We start from the raw sequence: 25,459 nt of genomic DNA on the forward strand, positions 1-25,459 counted from the left end.
GAAGAAACAAGCCTGTGAAGTGCCTAGAAAGAGATTATGTTCAATAATGTGGTAAGAGTCTCAGAATCTTCATGCAGATTTCTTGGCATGGTCTTACTACCAGCATTGTCTGTGTAAAAGATTGATAATTATGGGCATAAACCACAGCAATAGCTTCTTTAGTAATTTTATTTGGTCTTTTTTTTTTCCAGGTTGACTGTAGAAGAACACTTGTGGTTTTATGCTCGTTTAAAGCACACTCCAGATGTCAGCATCAAAGATGAGACAGAAAAGCAAGTGCCACCTTGGTCAACTACTGTATTTACTAATGTAAAACCCGCACTTTTCTTTCTACCGGGTGCGTGCCTTACACGAAGCAGACGTATGGCTGCTCTCTGACATTGAACTACGCTAAGACTCCTATGCAGATAAATGAAACCAATGGCGGCCGACTATGAACACATTTACAGTCACCGACCGATTTTTCAGACACGGACTAGAGCCATATTGTAGCGGCAAGCAAGAATTAACCAGCAAGCGAGTACGAGGGCAACACTTGGGAAAATTCTTTGCTCCAAGTTTTTGCAATCCAAAGTGGGGATATGGGCCTTACATGAGGGCGGGCTTTACACGAGTAAATGCAGTAGACTTTCATTTTGTTTTGTTAATTACACTCGCAAAGAACTTCGTAGACATGAAGTGCACATTTCAAGGTGGGAATGATACATAGATGCAGTGGTACTTAGCAGAAACAGCTATAGCTCTTGCTCTCTCCAGTTTTGCTCTTTCGAGTAGAATTTGTTATATTTAATCAATAATTATTTAAATAATAAGTTAAATAGACTTGGAACCTTGTGGTGGTCAATTTCATAACATGTTGATGGTTTAAATTGACATTCCTGCCTGGACTGCATCTGAGATTTCCTGTAAGGGCTGACCAAAATATTGAAAGCCTTTGGCATGTTAAAGGGACACTAAAGGCAAATACTAAGCTGGCATGGACTGTTAAAATGCCATTCCAGAAACCTCGCAGCACTGGTTTCATGCCAGGAAAAGACTTAGTTTACGAGAAAATTGCGTCTGAAGAGTCTGCATACCTTTCGTGCAATTCAAATCGCCTGCCCTCAAGCGGGGAGTGGTGATGTTGCATACGCCATCACCGCCCCTCACTGCTGTTGGTGAGTAATAACAGTGCCTGACAGGTGGCACTACAGTTTTCTGTGCAAAATGCAAATGCGTGGCCATGGAGAAACCGAGCCAAGACAGAGCATTGAATTCGCTGCTGCAGCTGCTCTTGTTCAAGTGGTATGGACCGTTCCGGAACCCCATGACCTCACATGGAAGTTCCATTCTCTGCTAATTGCAGTTTGTGTGAGTTTTGCAAGCCAGCAAAATCAGCGCACTGCTATGCAATAACAGAACTACTGCAATGTGAAAGCGCAGGCAGTGTGAAGTAGAGAAAACGAAACCTTTCAACTGCCCACATTGTTGTCAAGGGTGACGTCAGGGAGTTTCTAAATATCAAATGGAACTGGACAAGTAGCACTTTCTTTCGTCTTATAATGCAACGCAATGATCATTTTTCTACAAGTGGTTGAGTAGTAGTGAAATAAAAATATAATGAGGAGTGCCTTCATCATCGGGCTAGTACTTGAATGTCTCAGGGAGTCTCTAATCATGTCCTGCATTTGCCTTAATTTCTCGTTTACTAAAGCTCTGTTCGCAATAACATTGACGTCTCAGACATTCTCGAGCACTAATCTATCACCTTAGCTTGACTTAATATTTTCCTTTAGTGCCCCAAAGGTAAGTCAGTAGATTAAAAAAATTTTTTTTTCTGCTTTTGTTGATATTCAAGCCACCCTTTTGTTTTGTATAAAATGTATTATGTATTATCGTTTCCTTTTTTTTTTCACAAGATTGTGTAAAAGTAAATTGTGGAAGCAGGAAACTAAACTGATTTTATTGCATCCTTCATACATTACAGTGGCTCGCTCATAGCAGTGACTTTAGGGATATAAACAGCACATGACTTTACATCTGGCAACAAATACAGGTTACGATTTCACTTCTAGCTGAGCCATTAAAAACTAGAGTACTTTTTTATTTATTTATTTTTTATACAAGTCATGTGCTTCACTGAATGAAAATTCAATTATGGATGCACAACATGGCTTAATGGTTCCTTGCCAAAGACGACATTGCCCATGTGATTATTATGAAAGTGCTTTGAAATTTGTTGTGTTGCTACGCAATACTGCGGCAGAGCAAGTGTTCCATTTCAAATGTGCAATGTGGATGAGGTGCACGTCATATGAAAAAAGGGGTACAAAATTTAAGACAGCAAGTCAGAAACAAGCAGTCAGATTTGTGACATCTGTCTATTGGGCTACTGAATTAATGCACTTTTTTCTCTTTATAAAACAAATTTTTGGAATAAATGCCATTTTTTCACTTTAAAACAGTTATCTCAAGACAGTGTTTTTATAGTTATGCCATTATATCACATGTAGCAAAGGCTGCAACAAAATTCTTGGCCAATTTAGAGCATACATGTATCTTAACTAGTTAATGTAGCCAATGAGCACATTTTTGCTATAAACTCTCATATGATGAAAATGATCAAATAAAGAGCAGGAAAAAAAAGATATCAAATAATTAAGCAAATAAGTATTGCACATTAACAACTATTGTTAACGAAAAATGACAAAAGGGGTTAAGTAGAGGTATAGTGTCATTGTGGTGAAATCATGGCAGGTATACTGCCTATCCAATTACCCTAAGTGGCTGACTCAACTAAATGTTGCTAAGGATTAAGATAACAGAAGGCATTATGTGAATGGTGCCCAGTGTATATTTGTAGGTGTTGCTTATGCTAGTCATCAGCATCTTTTTCATTTTGAGCAAATAATTATTTCAGTAAGTTTAATTAGTTACCTTTTAAATAATGTGCCTAATCGATAAGGTATCAATATAAAGGTTGCAAGAGTGTTGCAGATAACTGCATTTAAAATACCCCGGGCCCCTGGGTGATTCTTTTTTCTGCCAAAAAACCAAAGCCCATGAAATTATAAAAATAATGTGACAGTGCACTTGTGCACCAATGATATCAGGGATCTCAATTGTAAACAACATTGTGCGATACACTGTGCCTCTAAAGCACATTCAAAGCCACAGCTTAGCGTTTGGTAAGGACTGAAGATCCATTGCTAAAGCTATTGATGTCAGGGAGGGAGAGCATCTGCTAGTTCACAGCACGATAAACTAGGCCCATGTTCGATGAGGTTTACACTTCAGAGTGCTGCAAACCCTGGTGCATGAATCCATTGTCACTAAGCTTTTCTTTTTGTGGGCTTTCTTTTTTCATCACACAGGATGTAAATTATCTTGAAGGCTGTTATTGGTCACCATCTTGACATCCTCCACAAATCCTCTACTGACACTGTATCAGTTAAGTACAGTCGACCAAAAAAGTTTACGGACCACGGGGTCTCAGAAAATGCTAAATATATGAGCTGCCTTTAAAAGTAGCCAGTAAAACCGTACATCACAATGTTTTTCGCATATACCAGTAAAGGCTGGAAATGGGAATACGAGGCTGCATTTGGAGGCTGCGGAGATATTCCACTTTTTGTCAGGTCTCTTGGTCCGTAAACTTTTTTGGTCGACTGTACATTAAAAGTTAGCCAAATAAGTTTAAATTGAGAATTATTTGTTACAATGAAAAAAATACAACTAGCATGAATTATGCACATCAACTTAGGTGAATGCTATTCACATAAAGCGTTATTTTGTAATTCTTGGTGACATTTAGTTGGGACAGCTGGTTCAGGCTGATGTTAAGTGTGCACTGCACAAAGTGGGAAGGAGGGAATCAAGATTTTTTCTTTATCACCATCATGTGACATATTTTTATGCACAATAGTGCATGCATGATTATGCTCTTTAAGTTGGGCATGCAGCCTCCAGTTTTTTATTTCCACGAGACATGCTAGTGCTGCCTATGCAGGATTATCCAGGACCTTGGTTTGCCCTTGAAGCGCTTCAGCAAAGTTGACTGCCTCTCAGGTGGCATGAAGCGTAAGCTATCGGTGGCTATAGCCTTTGTTGGGGGCTCTCGTGTGGTAATCCTGGATGAGCCAACAGCAGGTGTGGACCCTTACTCTCGCCGTGCCATATGGGACCTCATTCTCAAGTACAAAAAAGGTGGGTGATCTTCCCTTTATACTTTGAATGTGCATTTGAGTGGTGCAATATTCCAGTAGACCACTGCTGGGCTTGGTTGCCACAATGTGTGTTCCCTGGCAAACCCACAGTCTTCTCTACCATTTGGTTGCTTCACCGACTTTTGAAAGACAGCGAGCAAAGTCAGGTGTCGCCCTGTGTGATAATCAAAACTTGCTTAGTATCTGGCCTTCAGCTTCACAATGTTCTCATGCAGATACACAAGTACAGAAAAGGAATGTAGATTGCAATGCTTCAGCTTTTTAGGTTCTTGTTTGTTTTATGTCACTTTTGAAACTTTCGTTTTTCAATCCATATTATTCAATTTGAAAAGCCTTCAAATTATCACTGTCATTATTGCACCATGGATAGCAATTATGAATGACACAAAAGGGGATGCATTACATGTGTAGTGATTCACTGAAGTTGTCTTAGAACATTCAATGTTTGTACTTCTATATTATTACAAGAGGCTTATTGAACTATATTTGTCTGAAAGCCTCACATGAGTGCTATACTAAAATTTTGTGCAAAATTAAGTTCTTTGGACTATGTTCTGTTTTCCTGTTGAAGCAAATTAGCTGAGAGATTTTTCATATTTTTACGGTCACTTTATTTTCTTAAAGGGGCCCTGAAGCACTTTTTATAGAAGTCAAGAAATGCTTTTGAAGTTAAACTAGAATATTTCAGTAATACTTTGCAGCTAAAAGTACTTCAATGTGTGCAGCAGAAGCGGAGTTATTGGCTATCAAAGACTCTGTTCTTCAATTCCTTGCACTACGAAGGCTGTGACGGAGCAGTGTTTTCCCACAATACTCTACTTACTAAACGTCACCGTGGTATGCAGTTGAAATGTGATTTTGTATGCTCACATAGGCGCCGCTATTTGGCTACTACGACGCAGCAAATGCCGTTGTCCTCAGTGAGCTCATCACAGCACCCCGCAATGGCTGCGGTGTTTACGCTACATAGCAGATTGCAGCTACATGCAACTATAGTGCACACATGCAGCGTCTGCTTTGTGCACGACAGGGCTTGAGTGTGAACCCAGCTCATGTGCTCCAGTCTGGCCATGCTACGTGGTGCAAACCGACTTTGTCCTACACCAGCTTTACTGACGGACAGTAGCCACATCTAACTTGTGCATTTTGAAGTGCTGTCAGTAACTCACTACGAAGTTATGTCTGCTAAAGCATCTAGCTAAGAGCGGCTAGGAGTGAGTCCATGCTGGCAAGTGTACATGTGGTCTGACCTGAGGCTAGTTGAGTGCTCAAAATTAATGTAAATTAGCGAGACCCAATGGCTACAACAACGATAACAGGGTGGCCAAAGTTTAGTTCCTATGGAGGCGACTGTGACCGAACGTGACCAGATGATGGTTGGCTTCTTCTCAAAGTATGTAATTCTTATCTAAATTCAAAAGCAGATTTTCGCTTACTTCAACCTTTATATTAAACTGCGCCAATAAATATGCACAGTAGCAGTAGAAAGAAGCGCACTGATCCAAATAATTTTCTTTATTGATGTCAGCTATTGGCCAATAGCAGCCATGTATGGGAATCTGCTATATGATGAACTAAAGCAGCCGGAGAAGAGTGAGGAGAAGGCTTCTGTTGAAAATAGTGTTTGAGAAAAAGGTGATTTCGCACTCTGCTTGCAGGTTCCACATGCTGCACACGACTGCAAGATTTGGCTGAAATGTTCACAGCACCGTATGCTATTTGTGAACTGTGTTTTTTTTTTGCCAAGCCATAGGAGTCGTTCAGGACTCCTTTAAGGACCCTAAAAATAAGGTGTTAATAGTGGATGTGAAAATCGACTTTATAGTGTGTTTGCTTTTCTTACTTATACTGCAATAAGCTGTTAGTCATAGCCTCCTTATTGATAATATTACCTCATGAAGCAAGAAATGACAAAACCTGTTCGCAAGCTCATAACTTCTTATTGCAGTAAAATTGGAGATATCTGTGCAATATTGAGCAGCCATACATCGTAAGTAGTGAACAGCTACCATTACTTCTTTTGCCTCATTGCTGGTTTACAACTGCCTCATGCACCATGATGGTATGAAAAAGAGGTGAATGCTATGCTGCTCTATCTCTTTACTTCCAGCAAAGAAAGCAGGACCTCATGCGCCTTGGCTGGTCTATGTTTCTTTTTTTGTTTCTATTTTACCTCCTTGTTGCTGCCCATAGCTTCCACCATCTGCCAGTTGCATTGAAAGGTAGCATAGCCAGAAACCACCAGCTAGTAGATTGTTTAGTCCTTAACTGTGCTTTGCTTTAATCTTGACAGTTACACAGTGCCCATGACTTGTAGTTTTGGAATGTAAAGTTCTACTTTTTTATTTGCCTGTTACTTTTTTACCTGGCAGAAAGGACCATTTTGCTGTCCACTCACCACATGGATGAGGCAGATGTATTGGGGGACCGTATTGCTGTCATCTCTCATGGACAGTTGAGATGTTATGGTACATCTCTGTTCCTTAAAAACAACCTTGGCAAGGGATACCATCTCACTTTGGTAAAGCAGCCTCCTCGGCACATCTCTGGAGACCCCACTGCAGGTAAAGCCAACTGGGCAACCTTGTGGTGTGCTTAGTTTCAGTATTAAAACTTGCATGCCTTAAGCAGCTGAGAATTTTGTTAGCGACATATAACATTATATCTTTGTTTCAACACTCTGTAGCAATATGTTGTATGTTTCTTTCTATACTATATGTAGGTTTTTCTTATCAGTTCTTTTACCTGTTACTTCTTTTTTTCATGACTACCTTCTTGTATTTTTAAGAAAGTGTGGCACTTCTCTTTAATTCATAGTTACACAACATATTCAGTCAACATTAAGTGACAGTTCAACCCATTCCACATCTTGAACGAGTTCAGCTTATTCAGATAAATTTAGTGTTGGCTACGTGTATTGGCTATATCTATGTACCAATTTTTTTTTAATGCTATACAGAATTTTTAAAAATCTCCTGTTACAGATAGCATAATTCAAGTCCTTGAGCTGGATTACTCAGAGGTGGACATTACAAGGAATCAAAATGCATATTCTACTAAAAAAAGATAACTAATTAGGTTTTTCATTAATTACTTTAGGCACATATTGCAATTTAAAGATTTAGGTGGTGACGTCGCAAGGCAATACACTTGGAAAAAATTTTCAGGATGACACCAGTTTTGAGACATTTCCAAAGCATGCAATGAAATACATGGGCATCCCATTTATTTTTTGCTTCAGTGCATAAAACAGTATTTCGTTAAAAAAAAAAGTAAGTGGAACATTAGTGCATTTTTACCGCAAATTTGATACATCTCTTGATACCTGTGCCATCCTCGAAATTCGTTCGAAGTAGATGTGCCTTACAAACTCACCAGCTACAATTCGGTAATTGCAATATGTATTGTATAGTGATTGGCTAAAAAAAAACTAATTAGTACTTTTTTTAATTTGTCAATTATACACATAGATTTCTCGTGTAAGTAATTTGCCTTTACTAGAAATATGTAATCTACCACAAGCGATTTTTAAAAATTCTGTGTAGTGTAAAAAAGCAACACTCCATATAACAAAGTGCAAGAGGATTTACTTTTAGTATTTACGACTATTGCTCATTCAGTCTCAGTTCTCAGCTGCTTTGTGGGATTTCAAATTCTGTCTGTTGTAAATATCCAATGGAATAACATAGCATGGAAAGAAAATTGGTCTCCAATCTATGCCTTGAAAGTGGTTGGACAGCAAAGCTGTAAACAACATTTAGAATGATTACCTATTGCGATGTAACTTGAAATTATTCACATGGCAGCATTTACAAGCACTTTACCTAATTGTTAGCCTAAGGTGTTTCACTGACCTGCGACTTGGCTTGCGCCTTGCGCCACGACTTCGTGCACCTACAAAGAGTGGACCAGAGAGAAGAGAAATGCACTTAGCCACACTTTTGCCGCGCCTCGTATAACGCTGTTCTTCAGAAGTCCTCACTATATGTGGCTTTCCCGTGCCACTCTCATAACACAAATCAGTTGCTAGGCGGGTTCTTCTTTTACACACGAAAGTGTAATTATGTCGCTCCCTGCTTCGTATGTTACAGCAGCCGCTTCCCGGCAACTGCAGCTTATGCAACCGTAATGGTTGCCGGGAAACGCTTGCGATAAACCCAATGCGCGAAGGCGAGCTTTCTGGTTCTTTTATTGCACGGCCTGTGCTGCTGCTGTTGCGGATGTGCAGAGGCAAGTGCCATCTGCCAGTGCTGCAAGTAACCCAGCAACGCACGCTACGCGTGCCTCCCACTGATTAGTTGAGCTTTTGTCTACGGACACATCAGACCCATTGGGAGGCAGAGCTATACAGCTTCGCTGTAAAATAGGAATGTGGAAAGGGGTGTATGCAGATCTAGCTCTTGCTGCGGTGCTGCAAATTACTGCTTCGTATAATTCATGTATTGCATAGTGATACCACTGAACTCACTTTGTTTTCTGTGTTAATAGCTTATTGCCCTTGAAAAGCATTTGGGTTACGAATCTTTGTGTGCCAGGTATTTGCCATCCCCACTAGCTAATAAATGCTTCATATCCAGTCTGCATATAACTTTCTTCTCTTTGACGAAATGAAAATAAACTCAATATATTGATATTTATTTTCTCGAAGTACTGTCCAGGCATGTCCACCATTAATTTTTCTGTTGTTTAGGACTTTGTTTTTTGTCTTATGTGTAACCGTGTTGTTGTTTTTTGTCTTATGTGTAACCGTGTTGTGTAAATTTGCATTTCAGAGTGCCGTGAGAAGGATGTTACAATGTTCATCCGACAACATGTCGAAACAGCTGCGCTCGTGTCTGAAACACAGCATGAGCTGCATTATATATTGCCACTTTTTGAGTTGCGGAAGGGAAGTTTTGAAAAGCTGTTCTTTGCACTGGAGACCAGCTTGACAGACCTGGGTGTGTCCAGCTATGGCATCAAGAACACAACTCTCGAAGAAGTCTTTCTCAAAGTGGCTGAGGAAGCTAGTCGTTCTGAATCTGAAAGTGAGTTCAGTTCATATATCTGCGCTCTTCCTATTCATAGAATATTAGTGCAGCAGTGAGGCAAGGCAAATTTTTTAAGCTGAGCCAGTTTCTATTTTATGCTTGTGTTGACCCATTATCTTTGCCTAGCCATACTTTAAACATATGTATGTAAGCTGGTCAGATGTCATTTCTATAACTGAAGGGGGTGTTGTAACATGGCAGAGAGAAAAGATAGACATGTAATGTGTTCTGCAATTTCTGTGATGCTTATAACTTGTGGTGAAATACTGAGTAAGCACCGACCTAATGTTATAAATCAGGGGTCTCAAACCTAGTCAGGTAGCGACCCATTTCTACTTGCATAACGATAGCACTTTTTTGTCAAAAAAGTTGCCGCAAATTAAGGGGTACGATCATTACGCGGGTTAAATTTCCCGCAAACAGAAAAAATTGTTTTTCATCCCACATTTGCTGTGGGAGGACAACAGGTCAGTAAACAGGCGGCTGCCACTGTAACAGTGCGGGACGCCAAAACAAAAATGGCGGCCGGCAGAGCAAGCCGAACGTGCCGAATGAGATTTTTTTTTTTTAGCGAGTACATTACGCGCATTGAAACAGTTTTTTTCGTATCAGTAATGAATAATATCGGCAAGTCTGTCGCAATAACGTAGCCATGTCCACTTTGAGAGGACAGAAACGGAGATGGGCTTGCTTAGCTGCCAGTGACATACAAACACATGGCGGGTATGCTGCAGAAACTGCGGCATTTGTCTTCACTACTATCCTAATATGGCACGTTTTTGCTAAGGGTGCGCGAATATCTTAGCTGTGTTACAAGCGTCGGCGTATGAATAGGGTACACTTCCAACGCATCAGTGTAAACGTGGCTACTATCGTTGCCGCTCGCGATTTGTTGCGTGCCCACGAGTGCAGACGAGAAGAATCAAAAGGCGCCTTTTTTGTTGTTGTTGTTGACCACAACCATCATAAAGCCTACAAATAATAAAGCCAAGGCAAGTTTGGTTGTAGATTTTTTTTTCATGGAAATGTGGAAAGTGATGAAAGGAATAAAATGGGGCATCTGCTTAAGAATGTTTGGTGCGTGCAGACCGCTTGGTATGTCTCGAAGAGTCGTTCACATAGCATTCAACAATGGTAAGCGCAATCATCATTAGCTAGACTTGGCACACGACACATCCCTGCGGCAAGTTTGGGGTGAAATCATTACACGGGAAAGAAAAAAAAATCTAATTTTGATGACAAAATTCAGGGGTGTGATCGTTACGCAAGTGCGATCATTATGCAAGTAAATACAGTATATGTGCATTTTTCTAGGACTGTCTGCATCAATGTAAAAATTATGTACGCATTTCGGGCATTCTTACTGAACCCTGTAAGGCCATGCACGGGCTTCTGCAAGGATCAATAATTGCTCCGTTACTTTTCATATTTTTCATGAACGATTTGCCATCTGTAATAAAAATAGCTGGACTATTACAATATCATACCTGTCAACTCTTCCGAATTTTTCATTAAGTTTACGAATTTGGGCTCATTCTACAATTTTACAGATTTTACGTCATGTTATACATAAAATAAATATGTTTCGAGAGAAGTTCTTAAAGGGAAGAAGCCTAGAGTGTAGGAAAGGTGAAACACCAAGCTGACACGCTACACAAGTGTGTGTGTCACTTTCTTCGTGTTTCACCTTCACTACACTCTAGGCTGCAATACCAACTAGCACACCTATCTATCTTATTCCAACGTTTCAAAGGTGTTGAAAGATTGGCCAGTGTGACATGACATGACAAGAACTTTATTTGAGTCCTGAGGGACTGAGACCTCGGGGAGCCAAACCGAAGGCTCCCGAAGATCAAGTCGGTGGCTCCGCCCACGATGGAACCGGGAGATCAAGTCCCGCGGCAATGTCGTGGGCCCTCTGGACAGCCTGGAGTTGAATGTTGAAGTTGCTGCTCTTGAGAGAGTCCTGCCATTGTTCTTTCGTGATGGGTGGAGAGGCGTTAAGGGCTGGGCACAGCCAGAGCATGTGGTCAAAGGAGCATGAGTCATGACCACATTTGGGGCACGACTGTGAGTGTTCAGGATCTATCCTGTGAAGAGACCGAGGAGTGGGATATGTACGGGTTTGCAGGAGTCTTAGTGTGGTAGCCTGAGGTTTATTCATTTTATTCAGGTTTATTCAGGTTTATTGAGGCATGAGGCCAGTGTGAGATTGCAAAAAATGCATGCAAAAAAGAAATTGTGATGGTAATTATACTGCCTTCTTGTGGCAGCGAAAGACGACACACATTGGAAGTCTACTTAATCGGTTCGAGCAAGTTTATTCAAACAAATTTCTGCAGCAGCATCACCAAAGTCGCTGAAAAAGTCACTGTGATCTAAAAACAATAAGTTGCTTCTCACTCTTTCCTGTGCCAACTTTGCTACCACTCCTGTGCTCTGTGTAAAGCTAAATCATAATTAATAAAGTGCATGTTTATGTCAGAAGGTGTGTGCTCAAGGCGAATTTTTTTTAGATGTGTGCCGCTCCCTCCCTTGTCTGCGACATTTTTCAGAATTTTGATGTTCACAGGTTGGCAGGTATGTGATATGCAGATGATTTGAAGCTGTTCATACCTATTTCAGATCATAATGTCCATGTGTTTGTTCAAGAAGGTATAGATGCAATTAGCATGCTTTTTGAGTAGTCTTACTTTAAATGCTTCAAAAAGTGTTGTTTTATCATTCACGAGAAAACAGTCTTCAGTGTATTCAGGTTACTGCCTTGAGGATACTACTTGAAAGGGGCCCTGAACCACCCCTCGGGCTTCGTGAAATAACAGCCACAGCTAGCATACACTGCTGTGAACATCTCAACCAAGTTTTGCTGTCATACGTGGTGCGTGGAGCTCGCAAGTGGATCGCAATGTCACCTTTCTCTCAAATGCTCTCTTTTCAACAGAAGGCCCTGTCCTCACTCTCTTCTAGACTCACTATTTTGTCATTCCCTTAAATGGCTGCTATTGGCCGATAGCTGACATCAAGCTGTGGTCGGCTACATGGCATAGATACTGCAGCCGCCGTGGGGTGCCGCCACAAGCCCACTGGCTAAGCGCACTGCGGCTTGCTGAGGACAACTGCATTTAGCTTATATTTAGCATGTCGTATGCACCAAAAGCAGAAGTCCTGGCATCTACGTTAACATCCAAAATGAAATTTGAACTGCGTGCCACGGTAACATTTAGAAGGCAGAGTGTTGTAGGCATGCCCTGCTGCGCTGTAGCCTTCACAGTGTAAGGCATTGAAGAAGGTATGGGAGCACAGCGGACGCCATGTTCGATTGCCAATAACTCCACCTCTGCTGAACGTATTGAAGTACCTTTTGCGGCAAAGTATTTCTGAAATAGCTTATTTTCACTTAAAATGCCTTTCTTCACTTGGATAAAAAGTAGTTCAGGGCCCCTTTAAATTAAGTGACGAGTGCTCGAAATCTTGGCATGTATGGATGGTCAACATAGGTTTCATGAGCTTGTTAATGCCATTGTAAAACCCTTAATATTTGTGTACAGTTTTATGGTGCAAATCACTTGGTGCTTCATTGATTGTATTGAATCTGTAAGACTCTGTAAGAATCTGTAATAAGACTGTATTGCTTGCTTGCACAAAGCTAATTCAAGTTTGCCTCTGTTGTGTGGAACAATCTGAACAAAGAATTGCAAGAAAAAATATAAAATGTCCAGCGGTGTTTTATTTGAATGTGCTATGATAGACATCTTGGCAGAAAACATTACTATGAATACAACAGATTGTAAAACAAGTGCAAAGTTGACATGAAATCCAGGAGATTAAAACACTATCTTTTGTTTTTTCATAAGTGCTTACTTGGTCATATTGATTGTGCTCAAATTGTTGAATAAATTTCTTTTAATGTTTCTGAAAGGCCACTGTGGCACCATAACTTATTCAATCTAAGCAGGGTGTGTCCGGCTAACCCTGTAGTTTGTAGAGAAAATTTCATTGATATTAGCTGACGGTCTGAAACTTTGTAGTAATAATACATCAAATGAAATCTACATATTTGTTTTTCCTATGACTGTATGTATTTCGACTTTCTCTTACTCTATAGTTATGTATTTATATTTGTTGGACATTCTTACATAATTATTTCTGTTTTAAATTTATCTGGGCATCTTCCTGTTCAGTAGTTACGTATTTATATTTTATGCACATATTTGATATGTCAGTCTCTCCTTTAAGGGGCCATGACATGGTCGTCCTACATTTATATTAAGCACGAAATGCTTTTAGCTCCCGTTGTTGGCGACCATCAAGTGACTTTGAGCCAAAAGCCATAGCTCTTATACGGGCACTCAAACAAGGACATCCGGGCAAGTTGCGAGAACAAAACGAGATCATCCAGGCAACCAGTGAAAAAACTTAAGAGAACGTGGTCTCTGACCCCCAACACATTGTAGAGGACCGCATTACATGCGCTAGGTACTGCCTAAACAAGTTACAAAAAATATTGCTTTCGAGTTCTTCCTAATGTTTGTTCACCATATCACTCAAGCTGTAACTTCTAATACGCTGAAGTTTTACTTATTTGTCATTTCCAATAACGACATTCAAGACGTAGATATGGGGCACCATACACTTGTCATCTTTTGACGCTGAGACAGGCTTGCCTGTGCTCTTTTGAATCCCTGCGGTCTGTTAGTTCCGCGGCACAGGTTTTGCATTGCCTCGAGAGATGGCGCCACACTGCATGGCACCTCCTTCAGGTGTTTTTCGTCTAGCTCAGCAGTGTGCTCTGTCTCCCTGGCATCTTTTTGCTGCCTGTCGTGCCGCCTTCAGCCTGTTTTCTTCTAGCTGGGCAGCGTCCATATGGACCACTGCATAGTGTGGCATGGTGCGGTGTAGTGCAGTGTGGTGTGGTGTAGTGGGGTGTGCCGTTGCGAACATGCACTACACCCCTTTTAAGATTATGGCTAGTACCATCTCCAGCCAACCTGCTTTGCCGGTTGCCATTTCATGCTTCCATCTACTCTCGATTACGGGAGAGCCAGCAATATTTTTGTAACTGAGAGTGGAGGGCCTGATACGGTCATAGACGCAAAAAAAATTTCGAAAAATACGGGGCACTCAGTTCATATTGTTACATAGGAAGACGCAGACGAAAAACTATATACAAGTATATTTACAGGAAAATACACCGCACTTGGCCAAGAGGCAACAGCCCGCGCTAGCCTCTAATCGTCGTCGTCGTCTTCACACTGCTTGCCTTTTCGTGATCGTAAATACTGTTCCGTAGCACTACCCCCGGCGGCAAAAGCGCCGTCCCAGAGTGACTAAAGGCCGGACTCGGAAGCAGTGTAGTAGGCCTTGAGCATACTGACGTGTACGACATCACTAGATACCAGAGTAGAGGACGAGGTTGAACTCACAGAAGCAATTTCGCACGTCACAGGCATCACCTGGCGCAGCACGCAGTAGGGCCCTGTGTATCGCGAAAGGAGCTTCTCTGAAAGTCTGACTTGACGAGAGGGTGACCACAGGAGCACAAGCTCACCAGGCGAAAACTGTACGCCACAGTGGCGGGCGTTGTACTGACGCTGCTGAGTGGTTTGCGAGGCCGTCAGTCGAGTACGGGCAAGCTGGCGTGCATGGTCGGCGAGGGCGATGGCGTCGCGCGCATACTCGCTTGTTGAGATCGCAGCAGGAAGAAGTGCCGTGTCCAGGGGCAAGGTCGGTTCGCGACCGTACAATAGATAAAATGGAGAAAATCCGGCGGTGTCGTGCCGGGAAGAATTGTACGCAAATGTGACGTAAGGAAGGGCAATGTCCCAGTCGTGGTGGTCCTTGGAAACGTACTTGGGCAGCATATCGGTAAGAGTACGGTTTAACCGTTCTGTCAGGCCATTGGTTTGAGGATGGTATGAGGTAGTCAGCTTGTGTTGAATGGAGCAGGAACACACAATGTCGGCGATAACTTTCGAGAGGAAGTTACGACCACGGTCAGTAAGCAGCTGTTGCGGGGCGCCATGAAGTAAGATAATGTCACGCAAAAGAAAGTCCACGACGTCAGTGGCGCAACTGGTAGGGAGAGCCCGCGTGATAGCGTATCAGGGGGCGTAATCAGTTGCGACGGCTACCCATTTGTTCCCAGAGGATGACGTGGGAAAGGGACCGAGGAGGTCTAATCCAACATGAAAGAATGGTTTCACAGGGATGGTGATCGGCTGGAGATGACCGGCAGGTAGCACCTGAGGTGTTTTCAGACGCTGACAGGGATCACAGGCAGCAACAAAGCGTCGGACAGAGCGAGCGAGACTAGGCCAATAGAAGCGGCGGCGGACGTGGTCGTACATACGGGTTACACCAAAATGTCCTGCAGTGGGTGTGTCATGCATCTCAAAGAGCACAGTCTGTTGTAGATGTTTTGGCATGACAAGAAGAAGATCAGAGCCGTCGGGGAGGAAGTTCCTTCGGTACAGAATGCCGCTCTGGAGGACATATCTGCGAACGGATGCGTTGGTAGGTGTAGAGTGCAGACGCTCGATGAGTACTCGCAGCGATAGGTCTCGGTACTGCTCAACGGCGATATTAGCGAAGGCAGACACAGAGAAAATGTACTACTGTTGGTGGCGTCAGGCTCGTCTACCGGGTAGCGAGACAGGCAGTCAGCGTCCTTGTGTAGTTGGCCAGATTTGTAGGTGACAGTATACGAATATTCTTGGAGGCGTAAGGCCCAGTGACCAAGTCTTCATGTAGGATCTTTCAGTGAGCATAACCAGCAAAGCGTGTGATGGTCTGTGACAACGGAAAAGGGTCGGCCATATAAGTATGGGCGGAACTTCGCAACCGCCCAAACTAGGGCCAGACATTCACGCTCAGTGATGGAATAGTTGCGCTCGGAGGGTGAGAGTAGCCTGCTGGCGTAAGTGATAACACGGTCGTTGCCGCACTGGTGTTGTGCCAGTACTGCGCCAATTCCGTGACCGCTGGCATCAGTACATACTTCGGTAGGTGCAGAAGGATCGAAATGGGCCAGAACGGGAGGCGTTGTGAGCAGGTCGATTAGATGCGAAAATGCAGAGGCTTCGTTATCGCCCCACTGGTAAGGGGCGTCTTTTTTCAAAAGCTTGTTTAGTGGTCGTGCTATGGCCGCGAAATTTTTCACGAAACGACGAAAGTACGAGCAAAGGCCAATGAAGCTGCGCACATCCTTGACACACTTTGGAACAGGGAAGTGCGTAACAGCATAGATCTTGCCTGGCTCTGGTCGCACTTCGTTCGCGTCAACGAGATGTCCAAGGACGGTAATCTGGCGACGGCCGAATTGGCACTTCGATGCATTGAGTTGCAGACCGGCTCGACGAAAAAAGTCCAAAACTGCTGAGAGGCACTCGAGGTGCGTAGCGAACGTTGGGGAGAATACTATAATGTCGTCTAAGTAGCACAGGCATGTGGACCATTTGAAAGTGTGAAAAAGGAAGTCCATCATGCATTCAAAAGTGGCAGGAGCGTTACATAGACCGAACGGCATCACTTTGAATTGATAAAGACCATCTGGTGTTACACGATACTCTATACGGGCGGCGATGAATAGGAGGGGCATCGCTGGTATTAATGCGATGTTTAACAGATGTAGTTTGGGCCGAAGGACGATCGTTAAAGTAAAAAATATCGTGGTAGGAAAACAGAATGCGGTAGAGTTCACGAGCATGCTCGGACGGCATGTCGGGCGCAATCATTTTCTGTAAGTCAGCGATGATACAATTTGCCGACTGCGATGGTAGAGGAGTATCGGATGAAGTGTCGTCTACTTCAATGGATGCTACTGAGTGATCCTCCCTCGAATGAGCAAAGCTGGGCCAGAGACATCCCGCGTGGCAGCACTTGTGTCGTCAAGCCAAAATTGACCACTGGCAGGCACACGCAATTCGCCGTAATATATAAAACTGTATGAGGTACTGTAATCCCGTGTGTAAGGAGGACATCTTGCATAGGAGCCGCGATGTAGTGACCGTCGGGGACTGGTGGGGATGACACGAAGTCAACGTAAGTTGGTGCCGAAGGTGGCAAGTGAACGAAGTCGACGGAACTGAAGCGATTGGGGTGTGGTTCAGCGGGATCCAGAACAGGCAGGTCAAGGCGGAGAGTACTGGCGGAACAATCAATGAGAGCAGAATGTGCGGAGAGGAAGTCTAAGCCGAGGATGATGTCGTGGGGACAGTGGGCGATGACTGTGAATAGCACGATAGTGGAGCGATCGGCGAAGGAGACGCGGGCGGAACACATACCAGTTACAGGTGCTGTTCCACCATCGGCGACACGGACAACAGGCATCATGGCGGGCGTGATTATTTTCCTTAGCCAGTTACGAAGATCAGCGCTCATTACCGACAAATGCGCCCCAGTGTCTATGAGAGCATATACAGAAACACCGTCGACTTGCACGTCAAGAAGGTTCAGATGAGTGGGCAACGTCAGTAGAGGATTTGGCAGCGTAGGGAGCAATGCAACGTCACCTCGAGGCGCTGCATCGTCTAGTTTTCCGGCTGGGAGCGGCGTCTGAAGGGAGTCGGCGAATAGGAGCGACGGGGCTGGGGGGAGCGAGATTGTCGTCGTTGGGGCGAGGGCGAACGAGATTAGGGGCAGTTCGGCGCAGGAGAATCTGTGGCGGCATTATCGGAGCGGGCAGCATGGGGACGGAAAGGGCCTCCTGTGGGGTGAGAGTAGGCACTATAAGTAGACCAGTTCAGGAAACTCCAGCGACTGGGTCAGTGCCGAGAAATGTGCCCGATTCGATGGCAGTGAAAACAAATGGGCTTGTCGTCAGCAGTGCGCCATTCAGACGGGTTGCGGAAACGTGGTGGGTAAGAAGATGCGGGGACGGGGTGGAATCGAAGAAGCCGGGTGAGTATCAGGGCGATTGGCCAAGCAGATGGTGTGAAGACCCATGTTTGCGAACTCCTGGCGGACAACTGCCTGGATCAGGGAAATCGAGACTGCAGGTGCGTTGGAGGGGCTGGAGTCGAAGGCAGCCGGATAGGCGGCCTCGATCTCACGCCGGATGATTCTGGTAACATCGGCAGTGTTGTTGGGACGAGGAGCGTCGGCACAGGAAGATGTCGCTGGGGTGTTGGGCAGACGGGCAAAATGCTGGTCAATACGTCGGCTTTTAGCGAGTTCCATGCGGCACACTTTTATAACAGCATCCACCGTCTCTACGTTGTTGCAAACGAGCAAGTTGAAGGCGTCATCGGCAATGCCTTTGAGGATGTGGGAAACCTTATCTGAGTCAGTCATATGTGTGTCAACCTTGCAGCACAGAGCTAAGACGTCCTGAATGTATGTGACGTAGGGCTCTGTTGACATCTGCACACGGCCGGAAAGCGCCTTTTGCGTGGCTAGTTGGTGACCGTAGTGCTTGCCGAACAAGTCTCGGAGCTTTCGCTTAAGGGAATCCCAACTGGTGAGCTGATCTTCGTGCGTCCGAAACCAAACTCAAGGTGTGCCACCGAGCTAAAAGACTACATTGGCAAGCATGATAGTAAGGTCCCACCGGTTATTGCGGCTGACGTGTTCGTACAGGCTGATCCAGTCATCGACGTCTTGCCCATCTTTGCCCGAGAATACGCCAGGATCACGGGGAGCAGGGAGAGTGATGTAGGTTGTCGAAGTGGCAGCAGGTGCTGGAGCCAGCGGAGTCGAGTTGTCGTTGCCAGGAGCCATGAAGGAAGGCTCTACGTACCGTCCAGTGCGAAGCTCCATGACGAGGTACAGGGAACGTCCACCTTCACCAGATATGTTACGTAGGAAGACGCCGACGAAAAGTTATATATAAGTGTATTTACAAGGCAATACGCCGCACTTGGCCAAGAGGCAACAGCCCGTGCTAGCCTCTAATTGTCGTCGTCCTCTTCACCCTGCTTGCCTCTTTGCCATCACAAATACTGTTCCGTAGCAATATGATATGCAGTCCCAAGACACTTCTTTGGGGAACTCCTGAAGTGACACTCAGAAGACTTGAACAGTTGCCGACTTGAACAAACTGTCGCCTATCTTTGAGGCAGGCACCAATCCATGGAAAGATAAACGCTAGAAGCCCTGTTAATTCCTATTTAAGCAGAAGTTTTCCATGAGGAACCTTGTCAAAGGATTTGCAGAAACCTATAAAAAGAACATTAATCTGGCCTGACGAGTCCACCTCATGAGACAAAACATGGACTGTTGACACAAGCTGTGTAACGGTAGACAAACCTTGTTTAAAACCATGCTGATGGAATGATAAGTAATCGTGTTCCGATAATAACCTCTGTATGTAGCTGACAATGACATGTTCTAACAATTTGCACGGTACACTAATAGAAAAAGGCCTGTAATTAGTAACTGATAACGGACCGCCCTTTTTATAAATAGGTGCTACACGTGCGTTCCACCAGTCATCTGGTATCCTACCTGTACCCAGGAACAGCTTGAATACACTGGTCAGAAATTCATATATCTGTTCAGCATACCGCCTCAAAAACGCATTAGGAATGCCGTCCAGCCAGGTAGTCTTTTTTGGATTAAGGTTAAGCATAATGGCTTCAGCACCTTCGCAATTTATTGCTAACCGATCTGCTGCATCATTGTGCAAGCTCCGAGGCCTGAACTCATTTTCTGCAATGACGCTTTGGAAATAGTGATTGAATTATTTTGGAATTTCTTCTGCATCCATGAAAACTAAATCGCCTTTGTTTATTTTCTTTCTCTCCTGTTTAGTGTTCCTGAGAGGACGCCAAAACTTTAGGGGGTCGGTTTTAATGAATTCACTGAGACTTTGGGAAAAATACTTATCCCTAGCGCACTTGAGTGTAGTTAATAATTCTTGGTATACTCTTTCAATTTGTATTTAATCTTTGTTTTGTTTTTTCTTCATCCTCTTAAGTTTTCTTTTAAGCTGGATGTTGTTGTTGTTATTGTTCCTGCATGCCCCGTTCACGTCACCAGTCTCAAACATTGGTAGCGTTTAGTATAGCACATGCCTGCAAGCTCTTAGGTTCCAAGGGCTTTGGTGAAGGCAGTAACGCTACAGCCATTGACCCATCTTAGTCTATCACCCATTTGTAGCACATTTTCTATGTTCATCTTACAATGCCATAGCCCACATCACTAACTAGCTGGTGTCATTATTTTAGTGCCTATGTTTTATGCGATTTACAGTGACAGTTTTTATGCACTTTTACAGTCATGGCACATCTTGTGTTTTATCCACACCTCATAATTCATTATTCATGTACCATTGACAAGACATTACCAGCGCCTTGACACTCTTTGGCCACATCTGGCCCTTGTGCCAATAAACCCCACTAATCATCGTCGTCATTATAATTGAGGTACATGCAGCTTGTTGTGTTTCAAGACTCCTGTTGTAGAAAATTATGAGTAAAAAAGAGAGTGGGACCTTTATCATCCAGATATAGGCAGAATGCCAAGGGATAGGGCAGGCATTTCTTAGGTCTGAGAATTGTATTTATCACAGTGGCCATTTGTCATGTGCTCAATATTGCCAACCACCTGCCTGATGTGCAAATGTGCAGTAAAACAAAATTCTTGTGGTCAAAACTCTTTCCAGAAAACTTAGGACACCAAGGTTGAACATTGGGCCAGTTAGTGCTACATAATCAATGTTTTCCGACCACATTAGACATGGACAACAGGATAGATACACACAGCATTGAAAATCGGCACTGTGTGTGTCTGTTCTGTTCGTGTGTAGTACACTGGGAAAACATCATTTAGGACACCTGTGGCTCATTATCCGCACTCACTAAAGCTGTTGAATGTGTTTGCTGAGAAGAAAATGTTAACTGGCTGCAAATGCAGTGACTGGCATCACAGTCAAAGGGCACAGAAAGTGATGGAAACACAAGACAACCTTCGTCCACGTGCTGAGAGAGTGGAACACAAAGGATGTTTACAGTTTGCTCAGATGTTCTTCGCAGAGATTAGTGGAAAGTTATTAAACATGGTATTTGTGTACATACGTGCACCTATAAGTAATAGAATACTGATAAACAAATCCTCAAGACATTTGAATGTGTTTGTAGCCTTTTATGTACAATGTGATGTTAAATAGTGTATCCTGTGTATGACTGAGATTGGTGCTGTGCACTTTTCACTTTTATACTGCCTACTTTAGATCATAAAAAATCTGTTTATTTTTTCCAATAACCATGGTTCATGTACTTTTGCTCAAAAGTATCCATCACTAAAGCTCTTTTGCAACTAAAATTTTGCAGGGTGTGAGATGGGATCGAACCTGTGACTGCAGCTTAAATCCAGGCATCATAACCACTGTACCAAGGTCATGCAGTGAAAGCAAGGAGAAAACATTGACATTAAATTATTCACAGAGATCTTATATTGTTCTTAGTGAACCAAATTAAATGTAATTTTAAATGTTTCCTTGCAGAAGAAATAAAAAAAACAATAAAAAACTGCCATCTGAAAAAAGGAGGGTTCTGGAAAAGTCTTTATTTGTATGGTATGGTGGTATTACCTGTGAACGAGACTATGAAGTTGAGTAGTTTCAGTTACAAGAAACTCCGCCAGCTGCTAGTACTGCATTTTTCTGCTGAAAAATGTCCTCTAGTTCTCAGAGAGAATATCAAAGTTATCAAAATACCATGTGAAATTGAATGCCATAGAATCAAGAAGTGCCATGTTGTCTCTTTCCCAGCTGATTTGTGGGTACATCAAAACAGGCAACCATTATCAATGCCTGAATTATTGTTTTCTTTAGCTTATTTGGACAAAGTTCATATGCAACACTTAGGTTTGTTGGCCAAGCAGCCTGGTGCAATGATTAGCATTCACACATTTCCTGGCTTTGGCTGCAAGCTCCGAATAGTAGTAAAGACTTTGTGCGTTTCTATTGAGTTATATTTACGAAAGAGAAATAAGTAGCTGCTTCACTGAATATGCATTCTGCATTTATAATATGGCCACTTCCTTTGAAATGCAGATTAACCTTAATTGTTTTGCCTGAACTTGTCATGTACCATATAAAAACCTTACCATTGATAATGTAGTAGCAGCACCTTAATAATTATTTAGCACATAAATCAGCACTTTGTAGGCAATGGCATGACACATAACTTGCTTTCATTGCTAATGTGAGCACAAAAAAATTTGTGCCCTGCAAAAGAATTCCCTCCATGATCTTTCACTAGTGCTGGACACGAACTTTGTGTTTACATTGTCAAAAAGTAGCTTAATCCTTCTCTTCATTGATAGATGTCAAGAGCTATTGTCATGGGAAATGTTAGCTAAGCTAGAGCTGCACTACATCGGTAGCAAGTGTTAAATGCTGTAGCTGCTGAATATCTTGCATGTTAAAATTTTAGCCTGTTGACTCATAGCAGTTCAATTTTTTTTTTCATTTGGTTCATTTTATTCTAAATATCAGTATAAAACTATGTAATGCAGCAGATGTGCTTTAAAGTTTTGCTGGCATTTTGAAGATGACTATGAGCCATTCTGTGGTTTCAGGCAGTGAGAAAAGAGCTTGTGTTAGTTGCTGACACTGCAGTGCTTTTGAGCAGCTATTGCCGTTCCAAGTAAAGATTGTTACATGTACAGTGCTCAGCATTTGAAATGTAATACTCGGAGCATGTGACTGCTGGCACTTCTTGCACCACCGGTGAATGCTGCAGACACCAAGCTAATGCATTTTAGAGCACAGCTCTTAAGCACCCGTTCCTGTGGCGAGAGCTGACGTTGTCCCTTGGTGTCCTTGTATCCAAGTGAACGAGTACAGTGAAGGATGAAAGAGCAAGTGCAGAGCGCAGATGAAAGATGGCGATAGCAAAGAGAGCATGAGGAGGAAAGCAGAGGAGGCGAGCGCAGTGGAACCATGAGGTGGAAAGCGGAGGAGGAGGGTATGGTGAAAGCATGAGAAAAAAAGTGTAGTGCCATGCAAGACGGGCTTTGCAGCGATGATGGCTTTGAAATGGCGCCAGAGTAGCGTGCGTCATCTGTTCGCCGGTGACGCCACCGATGCCACATCTGGAAACAAAGCGCTGCATGAGCGGAGGTCTGTCTGTGGCGGCTGCTGTGAATTGCACCCACGTGCTGCCTCTCGCGATCTCCCATTTGGTGAGGCAGTCGCGCCACACTTCACTCTGTTTGCAACGTGCAGCACGACACAGATTGTCTGCGCCAACCAATGTATCATAAAATGAAAACACGTTAACAGCTGTGTTCCAATTTTGCAATAGAGAGTATTGTAAGCGTCAGTAAATTTTTTGCATTTCATGACAGCAAGAATCTCTGTGATGCATTGTGACTACATTTCACCCCTCATTAATCACCCAGCACTCACCGGTGGTGCAGAAAGTGCTGGCCACCTCACGGTTCAAGTAATGCATTTCAATCGCTGAGCACTGTACATGTATATTTGTCGCTTGTTTATAATTGTTACTGTTCAGGGATCTAACAATAAATATCAAGCTGGCCTAGACTGGTGGATCACTCTATTGAAATTCTGTTGGCAATTGTTCCGTGGAATTGTGCAACTCACTCGCTAAGAAAACTGCAGTTGAAGGCTGAAGGCCTAGGCTTAATTTTTCATGCGAATTGCAAAACTAGTGAACTAGTCTACGCAGTCATATATAGTGCTAGTGATGCTTTTGTAGACATAAAATAAGATAACAAGAATGAAAGCTGGCTGGCTACCTTATGGCTCTAAGCATACCTGTAGTCGATGACACTGGGAGAGATATAAAGGGAGAATTAAACACAAAGGCACTTGAATGATTGCTCTAACAGGTTTGTTGTAATGTTGCCGCCACCAAATTTATTTAGCTAATTATCAGCACACTTTGACTGAGATCTCTGTAAGAGCCATGCAGTTATTACACTTAAGTAACCTACTAAATAATTTAGCATAGGTTAATTCGCCACTTTGATCACTTATTAAGACACATATGCATATAATGTGTATCTGTCTAAAAGACTCTTCATTAAGCATAGCACTGTTGTTGGAGAAGTGAAGCATGTTTTTGGCCTCTCAGTTTAAAATTCACTGTGCATTGTGCTCTTATGCTTGCTTCAGATTATGACGAGTCCCCGATAAAGCCAAAGGCCGTTTCTTCGAATCGCGCTGAAAGCAGCACATGTGCAGAGGAGAAACAGCCACTGACAGAATTCGGGTATAGTCTTGCTGAACTGTCGGGGTCTAGTGCTGGTGATGTTGACGAGGCCAGTCAGTGGAATGGATATACAAACACAGGTAAGTTTCAGTGGGGCTTATTAGCCTCAAGCATGATTTATGGTGGTGCTACAAGTACTACTTGTGTGATGTCAGCCCTTGGGTACACTTATATTGTAGGAATGTTTGAATAGTAAGATTTTATGATCAAATCGACTGCAAATATATGGAGTTTGCATGGATTTTTTTTTGGTAAGAAAGAGGCTTTTTTATATTGGGTATTTGCCCCAATGCAGGGTTTCCAACTGGATATTGATTCTGGTTAACCTCTATGCCTTTCCTCTCGTAATTATCTTTCTACATTATTTGATACATGCATGAAAGCCATTCACAGCTGAGCAACTGGTCAGCTGAGGAACTTGTCAGGTACAAACAAAGGCTTTCCTTTTTTTGGTACATCATTACAGTGATAGTAACAAGGGAACAGCGCATCACCGGATGCACGTAGAGTGTTGTGTTCATTAAAAGAGAAGACTGTGATATTAAACATACTATACAATGCCACACATTGTTTTAAAGAGATACAAACATGGTTAGCCTAGCCAAATAATAAATTGGTTTGCCTATGTCCAAACAACAAATTTCTATATAGGCTGCCTAAATGCAATGCATTCTTATTGAATGACTGGAAATTCTTTAGCAAAAGTTATCTTCCCCGGGTGTTTGCTCTGCGCAACAACTATGGCTTTCCTACAGTAGAGTCATTCGGAACATTCCTCGCTTGCAACAGACTATCTTCCTTGAGACTTCAGTAACTGTTGCTATTAGGGGTGTGTGAATATTTGAAACTTTCGAGAAACGAATCAAGTATTCTCCTATTTGATTCAGTTCTCACATTTAATTGTCACTATTTGATTAGGTCCTTGAATAGAACAGTCACTATTCAAAAATCAATATTTTTCTAAGTTTTTGAATACGTTATATCACTGACTGTACGTGATCAAACATGAAATTAAAGCAAAAATGGGATAACTTTAGCGTCA

General features: G+C 42.9%; 1 protein-coding gene across 2 annotated transcripts in view; it reads left to right on the forward strand.

Moving 5' to 3' along the window:
* LOC135906151 (ATP-binding cassette sub-family A member 2-like) overlaps nucleotides 1–25,459 on the forward strand; it is a 256,013-nt gene that overhangs the window by 126,681 nt on the left and 103,873 nt on the right. For both annotated transcript variants that reach the window (XR_010565654.1, XM_065437385.1), the window contains exons 25-29: nucleotides 192–272; nucleotides 3,989–4,185; nucleotides 6,578–6,769; nucleotides 8,978–9,232; nucleotides 24,321–24,497. Coding sequence is in view for 1 of the 2 variants with exons in the window: in XM_065437385.1 (XP_065293457.1) it covers nucleotides 192–272; nucleotides 3,989–4,185; nucleotides 6,578–6,769; nucleotides 8,978–9,232; nucleotides 24,321–24,497 (902 nt within the window). In the remaining variant the exon portion in view is untranslated. The remainder of the gene's footprint in view (nucleotides 1–191; nucleotides 273–3,988; nucleotides 4,186–6,577; nucleotides 6,770–8,977; nucleotides 9,233–24,320; nucleotides 24,498–25,459) is intronic.

The sequence above is a fragment of the Dermacentor albipictus genome, chromosome 1 (assembly GCF_038994185.2).
Source record: "Dermacentor albipictus isolate Rhodes 1998 colony chromosome 1, USDA_Dalb.pri_finalv2, whole genome shotgun sequence".
NCBI classification, from domain to species: Eukaryota; Metazoa; Arthropoda; class Arachnida; order Ixodida; family Ixodidae; genus Dermacentor; species Dermacentor albipictus.